Source organism: Mastomys coucha, unplaced genomic scaffold, assembly GCF_008632895.1.
Source record: "Mastomys coucha isolate ucsf_1 unplaced genomic scaffold, UCSF_Mcou_1 pScaffold22, whole genome shotgun sequence".
Classification (NCBI taxonomy): domain Eukaryota; kingdom Metazoa; phylum Chordata; class Mammalia; order Rodentia; family Muridae; genus Mastomys; species Mastomys coucha.
In genome coordinates, this window is record NW_022196905.1 from 161,882,360 (window position 1) to 161,897,781 (window position 15,422).

Here is a 15,422-nt window from a genome sequence, read left to right on the forward strand (position 1 = left end):
GGGGGCAGACTGCTTAAGTCTGAGTCCTAATCCATCTAAGTTCCGGTTTTAGTCAGAGAGCGAGTCCCAGCCCAAGTCCCCAAGTGCTAGTCCTAGTGCGAGTCCTCCTATACAAAGTGAAATGCAGGCTTATATGCTATACAGAAAGCAGGGCAGATGACAAGAGTCATGTAGGCAGGTGACAGTCACATCAAAGTCAGTGATCTTACAGACTAAGATCATGTATCCAGTTGTGAAGCAGATGGAAGAGCAATGGTGACCTTCCAGCTGGGGCTAGTTTGGTATTTCTATGCTAATTCTCTGGTTCTGCTAGAGGCAAGGACCAGGAAGTTCTGATCTAAAAGTTCCTGCTAATGCCCTTAAGTGAGGGAAGCCCTTCATTACTCTCTAGTATGTAAAACATTTCTAACTATTGTGGGGCTGCCCTGAGAATTGTGCTTGACCTCTGTTGCTAACTCTGAGAACAGCCTGTCTGATAAGGCAGGTTCCTTGAGAGAAATTCTAATCTAAAGACAGCTTGGCATTAAACTAGGATAGGTTGGAAACGTTGTGCTGGCCAGGAAACAATGCCCATTCTTAGCCATTTACGAATCATTTCTTGGGGTACCTTTATTCCTAAATATGAGGGCGTGTTGACGATTGGAAAGACTAATCTGGAACACGTCTGAGTTAGGAAATACCAAGCGACTGTCTGAATATCCAGGAGGCACAGAACTCCTTTTGGATCCTTATTGCCTCTAATCCTAATCAGGTTTTTACCCCCGATATTTTGGATTTGACTGGAGTAGATGAGTGGGTGTGGCAGTGCATGCCCATAATCCCAACACTTGGGAGTCAGAAGCAGGCGGATTTCTGAGTTCGAGGCCAGCCTGGTCTACATAGTGAGTTCCAGAACAGCCAGGGCTACACAGAGAAGCCCTGTCTTGAAAAACCAAAAAAAAAAAAAAAACCAGTAACTTATAAAGTCCTCTTCTGCAAAATTGAGACAATGATTATAAATATCAAGCAAAGCATTCAGTCTCACTCTTTGTTGTTCCCTTACACGTCACCTCCCAAATTAATTGTCTACGTTTCTTTTGGCTATATAAATAATTTTGAAATATGTAAGCTGTTCTGAAAACCATAATATAGTATAAAAACATCAAATAAACAATCCTACTAAGAGAGAGGCTGAGATAGGAGAAGCATGATTTCAAGACCATTATGTGGTACCCAGAAAGACACTGTCATGTACAAACAAGCAGAAAGTGTATATGGATTATACAATATTGGATCTATTTCTCCAAATTAGATATTTCTCCAATATTGTATCTAATTACCAAATTAGAGAGACCACTGGATGACAGCCAACAAACTTTAAATTCCTCATAATTTTGGATTTTAATCAATTAGGATATGTTGGTAATAATAATTTTCATATTAAGAGATATTAAGAAAAAGTAATTGCTACTTTCTGTTATCTTTATTGTTAGAGGTAGAATTATGTTTTTGTAGGTTTGTTGAAAGATTACTTTCTTGCTTCTTCTAGGGTGTAGTTTTGCTCCTTATGTTAATGCTTTCATCTATTATCCTTTGTAGAGATGGATTTGTGGAAAGATATAGTGTAAATTTGATTTTGTAATGGAATATCTTGTTTTCTCCATCTTTGGTAATTGAGTGTTTTGCTGGGTATAGTAGCCTGGGCTGGCATTTCGGTTCTCGTAGAGTCTGTCTGAAATCTGCCCAGGATCTTCTAGCTTTCATAGTCTCTGGTGAGAAGTCTGCCGTAATTCTGATAGGCCTGCCTTTATATGTTACTTGACCTTTTTTCCTTACTGCTTTTAGTATTCTTTCTTTGTTTAGTGCATTTGGTGTTTTGATTATTATGTGACGGGAGGAATTTCTTTTCTGGTCCAGTCTATTTGGAGTTCTGTAGGCTTCTTGTATGTTCATGGGCATTTCTTTCTTTAGGTTAGGGAAGTTTTCTTCTTTAATTTTGTTGAAGATATTTACTGGCCCTTTAAGTTGGAAATCTTCACTCTCTTTTATACCTATTATTCTTAGGTTTGGTCTTCTCATTGTGCCCTGGATTTCCTGGATGTTTTGGGTTAGGAGCTTTTTGCATTTTGCATCTTCTTTGACTGCTGTGTCAATGTTTTCTATGGTGTTTTCTGCCCCTGAGATTCTCTCTTCTATCTCTTGTATTCTGTTGGTGATTCTTACATCTATCACTCCTGATCTCTTTCCTAGGTTTTCTATCTCCAGGGTTGTCTCCCTTTGTGATTTCTTTATTGTTTCTAATTCGATTTTTAGATCCTGGGTGGTTTTGTTCATTTTCTTTGCCTGTTTGATTGTGTTTTCCTGTAGTTTTTTAAGGGTTTTTTGTGTTTACTCTTTAAGGGTTTCTAGCTGTTTACCTGTGTTCTCCTGTATTTCTTTGAGGGAATTATTTATGTCCTTCTTAAAGTCCTCTGTCATCCTCATGAGAAGTGATTTTAGATCTGAATCTTGCTTTTCCAGTGTGATGGTGTGTCCAGGACTTGCTATAGTGAGACAATTGGGTTCTGATGGTGCCAAGTAACCTTGATTTCTGTTGTTTATGTTCTTAGCTTGCCTCCTACCATCTGGTTATCTCTAGTGCTACCTGCCCTGACTATTTCTGACTGGAGCCTGTCCTTCCTGTGATCCTGGTTGTGTCAGAACCCCTCAGAGTCAAGCTGTCTCTGGGATCCAGTGATCCTGGGCGTGTTAGAGTGCCCAAGAATGGAGCCTCCTCTGGGTATTATGGGACTCACTGTGGAGTTTGCACCCATAGTCATCCCTTTTAGCCACCACTCTGTGACTTGATCTACTGTAGACATTATCTAGTGCTTGTTTTAAAATTTATTTATTTTTATTTACATGTATGAGTGACTGCATGCATGTATACCATGTGCATGCAGTGCCCATAGTGCCCATAGATGATGCAGTGCATCATCTCCAGAACTCTAGTTACATTACAGATGGTTATGAGTCACATGTGACTAATCTAGATCTTTTGTACAAGGAGCAATGCACTAACATGGTCCCATCTCTCCAGCCACAGGAGATTTGTTTTTGACTAGTCCCCCTCAGGGTACCCTACGCCTACAGACAACATATATGCATCTTTTGCTCACAAGTGTACTTTCTCTTTATACCACCGCACAAGCCAGTGGCTTGTACTTGCAGTTCCGATAAGAAGTAGGTAGTTGGATCTTGAGTCCACCATGAATACAATTCCTGTCACATAGGGCTTTTCCCTTCTCTCTGTGCTGCCTGCCATCCTTATGTCCAGAGCTCTTGGCTTCTACTTATCTCCCATGGACATGAGAACTCCACCCTGGTGTTAGGAGAGTGCGTGCTTCTAGGCACCCATGTCCAGTCCTGTTCACCTCCTCTTCTCTCTTGTGCTCCCTACTCCTCAGGCTGGGGAGGCCCTGGAGTCCTGGACTTCTGCACCTCTGCTCCTCTGCTGGATCTGGGCTTCTGTTTGTTTGTTTGTTTGTTTGTTTACTTTCCAGTTCTGCAGGCAGCTCTTATCCAGTCCTTGTTTTCCTTGCTTTATGTCCATTTGTTTTCTTTTACTGTTATTTTCTTGGGATCAGGGGGACCAAGAGTAAATCCTGTACTTTCTCTGTCATTTAACGCAGATGTCAAAACCTGTTTTATTTTCTAAACATTGCTTAGTTATGTCTCCAGCCCTGCCGTGCCTGCACTGTTACTGTGAACCTTCAATGGTCCCGCCCCTGAAACCTATTCTTTGGGTGACCTGTTTGTGACACTCCCTTCCACACCTCTTTCCTTAGATAGAGTCCACAGGGGCAGGAGGCAAGCTTTTGAGCATAGCAAAATGTCCTCAGGGAGACCACAACTCTGTGATTGTTTCTGGAACTGTCTTCCTGATCTTTCTCAGTGTGTTGGTGGTATATAGGAATGTTGCTTATTTGATTTTTGTATCTGTCACTTTGCTAACAATGTTTATCAGGGCATTTGCGATGGAGGCTTTATGGTTCCTTAGTAGATAATGTCTTCTAGAAATAAGAAAACTGACTTCTTCCTCTCCTATTTGTATTATTTTTATTTACCTCTCTTGTCTTACTGCTCTTTCTAAAACTCCCAAGACTTCTCCATTCCTCTTTTGAGACAGGGTTTCGTCATGTAAACTCTGGCTGACAATGAACTAACTCTACGTCTTCCTCCTGAGTGCTGGGATTAAAAGTGTGAAGCCCCATGCCTGGATTTATTGTTTGTATCTTTCACTTGAAATAGTTGCATGCTCGAGTGGACTGGTTTGTAGGAAGGTAGAAGTATCATCCTTCCTAGTGGATTGTGAGCGTAGTGAACTATCTATGGATAGATAGTAGCAGCCACAATTGCCAGAGAGGCTAGCTGCAAAACTGTAATTTTGTAACAAGTCATTCCTGTAACTGAGTAACTGTTGAGGGGTAGTGAAGCTGAGATAGGCCGGTAGATATAGTGACACTAAGGTAGTTAGGCTTCTGGATGTAGTGACACTAAGGTAGGCTGTAAGGACAGGGATGAACTAGATTGACTAGGGAAGTAGTAAGTGAGATTAGATAGAAAGGATCCACAGGATAGATTACAGCTACAGTGGGCTAACAAAGTAAGAGGAGGAGGGCGTGGAGAAGAGAGGAAATGAGGTAGGAATAAGAGGAGAGACTGGGTTATATACAGAATAATTATAATCAAGCAATATCAAAATCAAAGCAAGACCATTACAACATATTTACGCAGGATGGAGAGATGACTCAGAGCACAGGCTGTTCTTATAGGGAACCTGGGCTCTAGTTCCAGTACCCACAAGGCTCTCCTCACAACTGTCACAAGGCCTCTTCTGGTTTCAATGGATACAAGGCAAACAAATGGTACACAGAAAACATGCAGACAAAACACTTGCACCCATAAGATAAAATAAAAATAAATGTAAAAAGATATTTATGGAAATTGAAAAACAGACAGTGAAACTACTGTTAAAATTGTCATCATATCAGTCAATATCTCTTCCCTGGAGGGATGGGTTTTGAGTCCCTCCGCTCCCTGTGATGTCTCAGGTAGCAGCAGACTATTGATGAGAGAGGTGCAGCTTGTTGTTCTAGTTCAGACTTTCAAACCACATTTGTGAGTATGCAGTGTCCCAGAGAGTTTAAAACCAAACCAAACCATTACCCTTGGGACTGAGTTTCCGCCCTTTTGCCAGTAGGTGTCACACCTTCCTTGTGTTTTCCAGGCCTCTGAATGGAATGGTGCTGTTGGGAAATTTCCCTGTCATCGTTCCACAAGTGCTAGATGGTGACACTTCCCACTGGGTTAGTTGAGTGCAAGCTACTGGTGTGACCACACGTATGCAGTTGTTTGCCTTGTTGTCTGGCATACTCTTCTTGCCTGGGCTCTGGCTACCTGTTACTATGTGCTTCCATGTCCACATAGTTTTAGGTCAGGCCAGTGATTACTTAATTCTGAGCTGGGCAGAGATTTTCCACGTTCTTGGTTACCTGTGGAGGTTGCAGGGTGCTTCCTTCCTAGAGAATTGCTTCTAGGGTGCCCATGGATAGTCTTACCTTCAGGCTTGCCCTGATGTGTGACACATCAGCCACTGTCTCCATAGCCTGTTGATCCTGAGCCCATCAGCCTGGGTGTATATTCTAACCCCTGGTTGTGTCTCAGAAGCCTGCCCCACCTCTCTCTAGCTGGATGTTTCCTGCATTTCCAGTGTAGGGGATGGAAGTGTGTGGGAATGCTGATTTTGTTTTGGCGATGCTTGGGATTGAACACAGTATGTCACATATGCTGTATGACACCCCAGCATGCTCTCAGTCACTGAGGAGATCCTTGAAATGTGTCCACCTTCTTCATTCCCCAAATGCTTGAATTACAGGTATGTACTAATGCTCTTGCATTGGACAGAGAAGACCAAGTAAAGAAGACTTTGGAAAATCTAATGTATACTGACTTATATCTTGCATGTTATTATAAAAGCATATTAACTTTGAACCTGCTGTCTGATAGATACACAGTTCTCATGTTGCATGTGTATAGCAAAGACAACTACTCACTGGGCTGCCTTGACATGGTTCCACAGATGCAGGATGGCTAGAGCACGTGTCGATGAGTCTTTGTTCCCTGCAGTGAATACTGAAGAACATTTACCAAACCTAATTAAAAAAAAAGTAAGTATGTGATTTCTTGGAGGACAAAGCGGTTATGAATATATGGACTCTTGTACTTTTATGTCTAGAAATACGCTCAGGAGTATCTTCAGGAGTATCATGCGGTTGAGTTCATTGCTGTTCTCACATAAAATGTCTACTTACCTATAGAGGGTTTTTTTGTTTGGTTGTTGGTTTTATGTTTTTTTTTTCTTTATGAATACTTTGATGTAATCTATAGGAAATGGAAGAGATTGTAGTTAACCTTAAGAAATTAAAATGTGCCCCAACGCTAGGCAACCTTTAGTTGCTTTGTTGCTTCTTTTCTTTTTTGTTACAGTTTTATTTTATGTGTTTGTGTGTTTTGCCTACATCTGTATCCATGCACTACATGCAAGCCTGGTGCCCATGGAGGCCAGAGGAGGGCATTGTATCTCCTAGAGCTAGAGTTGCACATGGTTGTAGGTTGACTGAGAATTGAACCCAGGGCCTTCTCAAGAGCAGTCATTGCTCCCAACTGCAGAGCCATCTCTCCAGCCCCCTGGAATCTCTTAAGTGTAGTGCACTATGAAGTATCAAAGCACTTTGTTCTCACATGAGAACTACTGTTAGATTTAATGACCTAATCATGATTGAATCCTGTGGATGAGAACGGTATACTTCCTACAGAGTAAAAAAAAAAAAGTAGCTGCGGGCTTCTACGTGCTTCTAGAAGACAGTGCATGATTTTATCCATCATGTTTCCTGCAGTAAGTCAGGTGCCGGAACAGTGATGACACAACTTCCCCAAGGCTTCTCCAGAGCTGCTCATCTGATTCTGGGCAATTCTTGACTTAAAGTTAAAGACTTGGAAAAACACATCGATAGTACATGCTGTTTTCGTTTAACATGCTTAGTAAGCCCAGGCCCACCACTGACACTTGAGCTTGAATAGTGACCTGGGTAAGAGCCCACCCAGCTTACTGCATGTTAGCACATGTGCCTGCTGCACACTGCATGATAGCACATATACCTGCTGCACACAGTGTCGCTCTAAGTGCGGTGTTCACTTGGCTGTCTTTTCTTCCCCACATAATAGTGTGATTTTGATCAAGTGAATTTTATGGTGCACACTGTGAGTGGACCTTTCCTGAATATACTCACAGGTTTTTATGAAAGGTGTTACATGTGAGATGTGCATTTACTACTTGTGCTCACAAACATAAAAGTGGAATTGTTAGCTCACTGTGCAAATAACCTTAAATTTTGTGATCTCATCAATGGTGTGCAAGGGTGCCTCTGTCTTGTCCAGTGCCATTGTGTTACCTTTCACCTTTGTCTAGTCTGATACAAAAGTAGTGACTGCCTGCATCTTACACTTAACCACTTCTAAAAGCCTTCCTTTTTCCAAATGCAGTTGCAAGTTAAATACAACTTGAGAAACATCATTTTAGGTGCTTGGGGGCAATTTCTACTTTCTCCCTCTCCTGCCCTAATAAACACATCATATTATCTCTCCCCTCTGTCTGGATCATGCTCCCCTCAAGTTCCTTCACCAGACTGGCCTCCCAGCAATGGTGTGGCTCTGTGCAGCTGTTTCCTTACTGCAGCCCTCTCTGACCCATGCTGCAGTAGTAGGTCTTTCTGCTTGAGGCTGCCATCTTGCATCTGTCAGTGTGACCTAAGTTTCTGTCCCAAGGGACTGTATGGATTTGAACCATTGCTGTTTTGTGATTCTGGGAGTCGTCTTTCTTTCTTTCTTTTTTTTTATTTTTTATTTTAAAGTGACTGAATTCTGTTTTGACTGCCATCATTTGTGAAGGGGTAGAAAGAGGCCCAGCACTAAGGTCACAGAGTGGAACTTCTATTCTCTGCTTCCCCCATACCTGTGGTCTGCACCTCGTGGGAAGAATACTCCAGGCAAACTGCTAATCTTCCTAACAGAACAATATGGACAAGCTACACAAACTGTCCCACTGTCCAAAGGCAGCCCTGGTAACATCTCGCCCTGCAGCAGTGAGCCTGCTGAACTTAAGCTCCCAGCTTGTACTGATAGAACCCAGTTATCTGTTAAAGCTGTTCTCCGTCACTCCTCACCTTTGTGCAAGCTCTCTATGCTGAGGCCCAGTGCCTGACACAAGAATGTGATAATGACCAAGTGCCTACCTGACTAGAGAGGCAAGAACAGAACTGGGGCATGAGGCTGCAAGGGCTAGAAACAGCACACTTTCAAAATTAGCAGCCGCAGCTTAGACACGGAATGAAGATTCCTCTCTTTAGTAGCTGGGATAATGGCATTTGTGTTCTGTGTGGTTGGAAGGAAGCTGATGTGAGGAGAACAGAGAACCAAGGCTACTTCTGAGAGCTCTCTTGGCTGCTGAGAATGCCGGCATGCTGAAACAGCTCAGAACACAGTTACATAGCATACAGCCTTTTACTTAAATTCTGTACTGTTTGTAAAATAATGCCTCAGAAATAAATATTACCAATTCACATACAATATAATAAATAAACAACTCACTAAGAAGTTCTTTTAAATTTTGATATCATTAAAGTTACCAGACTGTATGGAAATGGCTTTCTCTCTTGTGTTAACAACAATCAGCAATCATAGGAACTGGAGAGGTGGCTCAGCAGTCAGGATCACTTCTCTTGCACAAGACCTTGTTGAGTTCTCTTCCCAGCACCTACATGGTGCCTCTTAACTGTTCCTAACTCTAGTTTCAGGGGATCTGACACCCTCTTTTGGCCTCTGGGCACTAGGCGTTCATGATGTACAGGCATAAGTGCAGGTCAACATTTATCCACATAACAACAAGTAAATCTTAAACAATAAAACAGTATACTCTCACTAATGTTTATAACCTCTTTGTCTAGCACAAATGTATGCAGCCCAAAGATTTTATTCCTAAAATACCAGAAAATGACAAAAGACTTCAAAAGAAATTTGAGAAAATGACTGAAGAGCTACAAAGGCAAAAGACAGCTGTAGGTAAGCCATGTCCCATGTGCCTGACAGCTGTAGGTAGGTACAGAGGCTGCAGTAGCTTTGAGAGAGGAAGGAGACCACAGCACGTACCTGCCCACTTTGAGTAGTAACGGGTAGAGCCACTGGGAAGGGCAGTCAGATAATCCTCATCGTTCATCAAGTCAATGGGATTCTTATCTGGGGAGGATTACAGGAGAAAATCAGTCTCATTTCTTAATTCTTTTTAACTAATGCCTCATCTGTAATGACAGTTTCGACATTTTGGTTTCTTTGGAAAACGCAGAAATAGTATAGGAATATGTTTTTTGTTTGAATTCCAGGTGTTGGATATGGGGCTGTTTCAGATTATCCATAGCAGCTGTCTGTGACTTGCCTGATGCTCTAACAGGGGTGTGATTTTGCCAGCTTCGGGGTAGTTTCTGTGATTGTGTGAGGTTTGGAATTCTAGGGATTTTTGAAAGGGTAGATAAATGCTGCCCCTAGAGGAGGGATGGGTAGGTGGTTGATTACTGGTTGCTCACCATTTTTTAAGTAGTCCTATACAGAGAAGAAGTTAGATATCCTGGACTGAAAAGATCAAACTTGCCCCAAGGAACTCAACTCCCCTAACCAAGAAGCAAGAAGTAGTTTAAAGATAACATTGCCCCATTTCCCCTCTCTTACCTAATGCAGAGGTTGAAAGGGTGGAGAAGGGTGGAAGAAAGAAGAACCCACAAAGTAGCAAGTCTTTTTGTTTCATATCTAAAACAGGCAAACCATAGACTTTGTTTGCTTTTAATGATGTAGAAAAACACCTTAGGCTCATTTCCTATGGTTAAGTTGAGATGTGGGTGTGTGTGGAGGATGAGCAGTGTTCAGTAGGACCACATTCTAAAACCTGGATATAAAACAAGTTTTAGGAGCCAACCCACGCTCTGCCTTTCTGGCTTCTTGCTCACTGTATGATAATGTTCATGATAGTGATTTACCTGTGTCTCAGTGACTACCTCTGTACATGAGGATGCTGGCATCTATCATGTAGGGCCTGGGTACAGCTTGACTAATTCATGCCCTGTACTGAGCTCAGCAAGGGTCAGCTGGCAGTTAGCTGTACTGGCTGTGCCGTGGTTCATGGTGGGAGTAATACTGTCTGTGGGAAGAGAGACTGGCACTGAAGGGAACAGGAATGTGGTGGGGATGGGGTTGGCTCTTAGAGGAACTGCTGGTAAAGTGTGACAGTGGAAGTTTGCTTTCAGATGTCGATGTTCCTGTCCTCCTGTTTGAGTCCCCTCGCTCAGTGGTATACAGCTCACCAGTGAATATGATGAAAAGGAGACTGCAAGAGATGAAGGAGAAGAGGGAAAACCTTTCCCCAACCTGTAAGTGGTTACGCTGAAAAATGAAAATGTGTATGTTGGCAAATTACAGAAGAAATGTTAGTTGATCTCTACCCTGGATGCTGTTTTTCCTTTTCTGCAGTGCTTGGGTCAAGGGATCACACTGCACCAAGTCTCCTTACCTAGACATTTGGAATGCCTCTATTTAAAACTAGACAGACCTTTCTAGTTTCTTCTTCCAGAAGAAATGTGCTGTGTAAGGTTGGGGCCCATGTGGAAGACAGTGTTCTCCAGTTCCCCTCTTGCAGCTCCTTCATCATTTCCAGAATTCTAACTTTCTTTTTATTTTTTAAAAACTGTAAAGAGCTGGAAAAATGGCTCAGAAGTTAGAGCGCTTGATACCTTTTCAGAGGACTAGAGTTCAGTTCCCAGCACCCACATTGGTTAACGCATAACTATAACATAACATAATAAGCCCAGCTCCAGGAGAACCAATGCCCTCTCTGGCCTATGTGTGAATCTGTGTGTAATTTAGACATACATATACACATAAATAATAAAAAACATTTTCACAGAAATAAAATAATAAAAAATTAAGCTAATTAGGTCTCTTTTAAAAGAAGAGTATTTTAATTACTTTAGTGCCAGCTCTCTACCGGCAGGTCCAGGATGAGAGGAGAAGAGAGGACCATCCAGCCGAGTCTCTCCAGGGCTGGATCTCTTGCTGTCCTGCTGTCTGGAGGAGAATAACCACCCTGAGCCAGGAACTTTAGTTGTATCAATGTTTTTGTTTATAAAGGGCTGAGAGAGGAGGTGGGGTTTTTTGGTGAGGTGAGATGACTTAGGGGAAGGGGAAAAGTGATGAAGGGTATGGGGTGACTGACAGGACCAACAAAGTTATTCTACGTCAGCAGGAGCTAGGCAGAGGCAGGCTTAAGCAGGTCGTGCTGAGTCACTCCAGTAAGGAAGTGACTGAGACAGTTTACAAAACTGGAGCCAGGCTTGAGTTTGTCCTCAAGGCCCAAAACAGGGCCAAAATGGTGCCTAACAACTTAGGTAATAATAAGCACATTTTAATAAAATGATGAGCAGTGTAGTGAATAAACAAAACCTTGTCTTCCCCACTGCTTACACTCCTCTCTGATTTATGTACAGTTGGAATGATTCAGATGGGCTTTCTGTGTGCAGTGTAGTTTGTTTCTTATTTAATTTAGATCACTAGAATATTCTTTTGTTGTTGTTGAGACAGGGTTTCTCTGTGGAGCTCTAGCTGTTCTAAAACTTGCTTTGTAGACAATGTGGTCTCGAGCTCAGAGGTCTAGCTGCCTCTGCCTCCTAAAGAGCTGCAGTTAACTGCATGCTCCACCATGCCAGGCACATCATGAACATTTTTAGTAAGCCTTTTCCTTCACTTGCTACTATTACAAACTGCACTAGACTCAGCTGCATCTCCGGCCCATAAGTATCAGCCATGGTAACAAATAAGACTGAGACGGACTATAGCTTTTACTGAGACACCATCTCAGTGTTGTTCAGAGCGAGCAGAGGACGGCAGCTGAAGCAGGGACATAGCTCTGGCTCATGTGCACATCTCAATTGATTCAACATGTATGTAAACTGAGTCCAGGATTTAAGCCCCACAGCTGAAAGCCAGCTGTGGCAGTGCATGCCTATATTTCAAATCCTAATATTCAAAAGGTGGAGGCAAGAGGAGTGGGAGATCAAGAACATCGTGTAAGGGCAGCCTGAATTTATTTATTAAAATGAGCTTGTCCCTAGAAAAACAAACAAAAAAGAAAACCACCCCCATCCCCCACCCCCCCGAAAAAAAAATTGCTTCAAAAGTAAATGTAAAAGGGCTAAGGCTATATAGTTCAGTTCTTGCCTAGTGTGCACAAAGCCCTGGATTCAGTTCCCAGCATCAAAACAAATGAATAACCTCAGTGTCTGAGGACTTCTTTCTGCCCACACCTTCTTTGTATATATGCCCTTGTTTTATAGTCATTTATCAAGCTTTCTTAGGGAAACATGCTCTGAATATCCTTTCAAGATGACTTTTAGAGGCTGCTTCAGTACTGTGCTTTAGTACTGTACACCCAGAAGAAACACCTTGCTTCAGTACTGTGCTTTAGTACTGTACACCCAGAAGAAACACCTTGTGATGACAACTAGAAGGAATCCCAGTACCTCTTCTACACTCATGTCCCAAACCCATACACAGAAACACACATATACACATAATTAAAAATAAATTTTAAAAATCTTCGGATATGACAGCTTTTGAAGATAGCATGTAGAGCCTCATTATGAAACTGTTGATATTCTAGATATTTCCTATAAAACTGTAGTTTCTTAACTGAAACACTGTTGACTTTTGGGGACAGTTCATTATTATGTATACTTTCTTTGTTTTCTCACCTTGTGACAGACATTGCCCCATGCCTGTGTTAGCACTGGGCTTCTACTTACTTGGAGGTAAATATTAGAAACTTCGGTTCTCAGACAAACTGAAAACATTCACTTAATTTGGTTTAAGCATCATACAAGTTGGATTTTGAAAGTCTCATCTCATGTGATTGTGTGATCATGCTTATGGGGCAGTGATTGATAGGGGTTCATTTTGTTAGTCTTATATCTACAATATAACTCATGCAATTTTTATTCTTACAGTATATTTAGCTTAGAATAAAGGTAAGAGTAATATCCTATGTATATGGGATCAGGAGTAGAAAGGGTAGTCATGCTGTTGTCCCTGTCCAGTAGGCAGTTCTGCCGTCCGGTTTCAATGACATGTCATTATATTATCAGCCTCCCAGATGTTGGAGCAGTCTCAGCAGAATCCATGTGCCAGTCTGTTTGAAACAGCCTTGAACATTTCTCACCCACCTCTGAGTTCAGGTAAAATTGTAACATGTATTTTGTTCTTGTGACAAACTTATGATTTGAAAAGAGTGTGTGTGTGCCCACACACAGGTGCGCGTGTGTCTCCCCCTCTCACACTGTACTTTTTGAAATAGACTTTTACTGTGGAGCTCTGGCTAGCATGGCATTTCCATAGAGACCCAGCTAACCTCCAACTAGAGCCATGTTCTTGTCTCCTCGAGTGCTGAGATTACAGAAATGCACCACCATGCCCAGATTTCATGGGGTCAGTTGTAAATACTCAAGTAGCTGAGTAGACCTAACTCAGGTTTCTTCTTGAGATTTGGTATTATGGCATTGTGGACCTCCTGCTTGAAGTCTATTAGTTCCTCCCTGGGGATTTGTTTGATTGATTGTTTTGTTGTGGCGATCCTTGAGACTATATATGATTTAAACATATATCATTGTAAACATATATCTTAGAGAAGTTAGCACTAAAGAGGAATTATTTCGTATTTAATTAACCCATGAAGTATATTATTGAAAAGAGTCTGTGTCAGGTAGTATGGGAACCCTTGACTTTTTTCAAGATTATATAGCTTCCAGGTGTTGGGTTCCTTACACTTTTCCTCACATAAGCCCATGGGAGGCCTAAATGAAGTCTCTAGAACCCCTGAACAACTGTTCAAAGGGTTTCAAATGCCACACAAGGAGATTGAGCTAGGTGTTCTTCCTGTCTGTGTGGTGTGTTCTGGATTTTTTTTACCCATTCATCTTCTCTTTGCTCACATTTGTCTCCTTTGGGCTGGAAGCAACTGGCGATGACAATGCTGGCTTCCTTTTCCCTGCACTGCTCTGTGTCTCCCTGTATCACACACACTTCCTGAGTCTCCGTGACGTAGGCTGCATCCCCATTCCCATTTCACAGACGAGAAAACCAGGACACAGGGAGGTCAAGTGGAGTATGCAAGATCCTGAGGTTGTGAGTGATACACCCAGGCTTCTGACAGAAGTAGTCTAAGAGTTTATGCTCTTAATGATGTGCTGCGCTGTGTCATGGTTTATTGAAGAGTGACTAATACATTCAGTTCCTAAAAGTAAATGTCAGTGTCAGTCAGCTGCTGCCTTCGAAGCACCTCACCAGAGCCCAGTGACAGGCTGACCATTGCCCCTCCCTTCCCAGAGCACAGCTTCAAGGACAGGGTATCTCTGTTGCCTCTGCTCTGCTCTTAAAGCTGAGCTCCCATTGTTTAAGATGCAGTTAGAATCCCAGCATTGCCTCCAGATTGTGTCCTTTCTCTAAAAAAGGAAGCTCTCAGCTGGGCAGCACTGTGCCAGTGGAGAACCAGGTCTTGAGTGATGACTCCAGGTTCCAAGTACTGACACTCAGGTGGTTTTGAAGGATGAGTTGTGTTTACCCACAGCAAAATGTGTCAGAAAGCTGGGGCTGGAGTCTGGAGATGGTGGACAGTGTAGCATTACTTCTGAGAGAAGGGCAGGCTTCATGAGAGGTCAGGATATTGAGAGCCCCACACGCTTCACTTGAAATATAAATAAAGCATGAGGACTTACCAGAAGAACAGGGGACAAATAGGAGGAGCTGAGTTCTGTTTATCAGGGGAAATGGTTTATAGAAGCCCAAAGCCTAGCCAAGCATGGTGGCACATATCTTTAAACCAAGCCGGCATTCAGGAGGCAGGGACAGACGGATCTCTTGAGTTTCAAGCCAGCTAGAGTTACACAGTGAGACCCTGTCTGGTTACTTGCACATTTTAAAAGTGATTCTTTATTGATATCTCCAGATGAATCCTTTGCCAGCGATTGCCATTCATCTTTTGATGGTTCCTGTGGAGATCAAGAAAGGAAAGGAACATCTGCTAATGAGATGACCAGGATGACATACCCTTCCTCACCTGTGTTGAGGGCAAGCAGTTCCTATTGTTCAGCCTCACCCAACCATTTCAGGCAGCCGAGTCCTCAGAAAGCTCCAGACAGTCCTTCAAAGAAGTGTATCAACGTCCAGAAAGATGCTACAGGTGCCGTAGCTGATTCCGAGAGAAAGCAAGCTGCAGGTGTGTCTCAGGAGATGCCTGATGAGAGGCACTGCCT

The 15,422-nt window shown here is 42.5% G+C and overlaps 1 protein-coding gene across 3 annotated transcripts in view; it reads left to right on the plus strand.

Annotated features, from left to right (window-relative positions):
* Positions 1 to 15,422, plus strand: part of Mcph1 (microcephalin 1) — a 401,136-nt gene that overhangs the window by 18,893 nt on the left and 366,821 nt on the right. For all 3 annotated transcript variants that reach the window (XM_031339204.1, XM_031339205.1, XM_031339206.1), the window contains exons 4-8: positions 6,101 to 6,188; positions 9,024 to 9,138; positions 10,371 to 10,493; positions 13,260 to 13,349; positions 15,116 to 15,385. In XM_031339204.1, the coding sequence (XP_031195064.1) occupies positions 6,101 to 6,188; positions 9,024 to 9,138; positions 10,371 to 10,493; positions 13,260 to 13,349; positions 15,116 to 15,385 (686 nt within the window). The remainder of the gene's footprint in view (positions 1 to 6,100; positions 6,189 to 9,023; positions 9,139 to 10,370; positions 10,494 to 13,259; positions 13,350 to 15,115; positions 15,386 to 15,422) is intronic.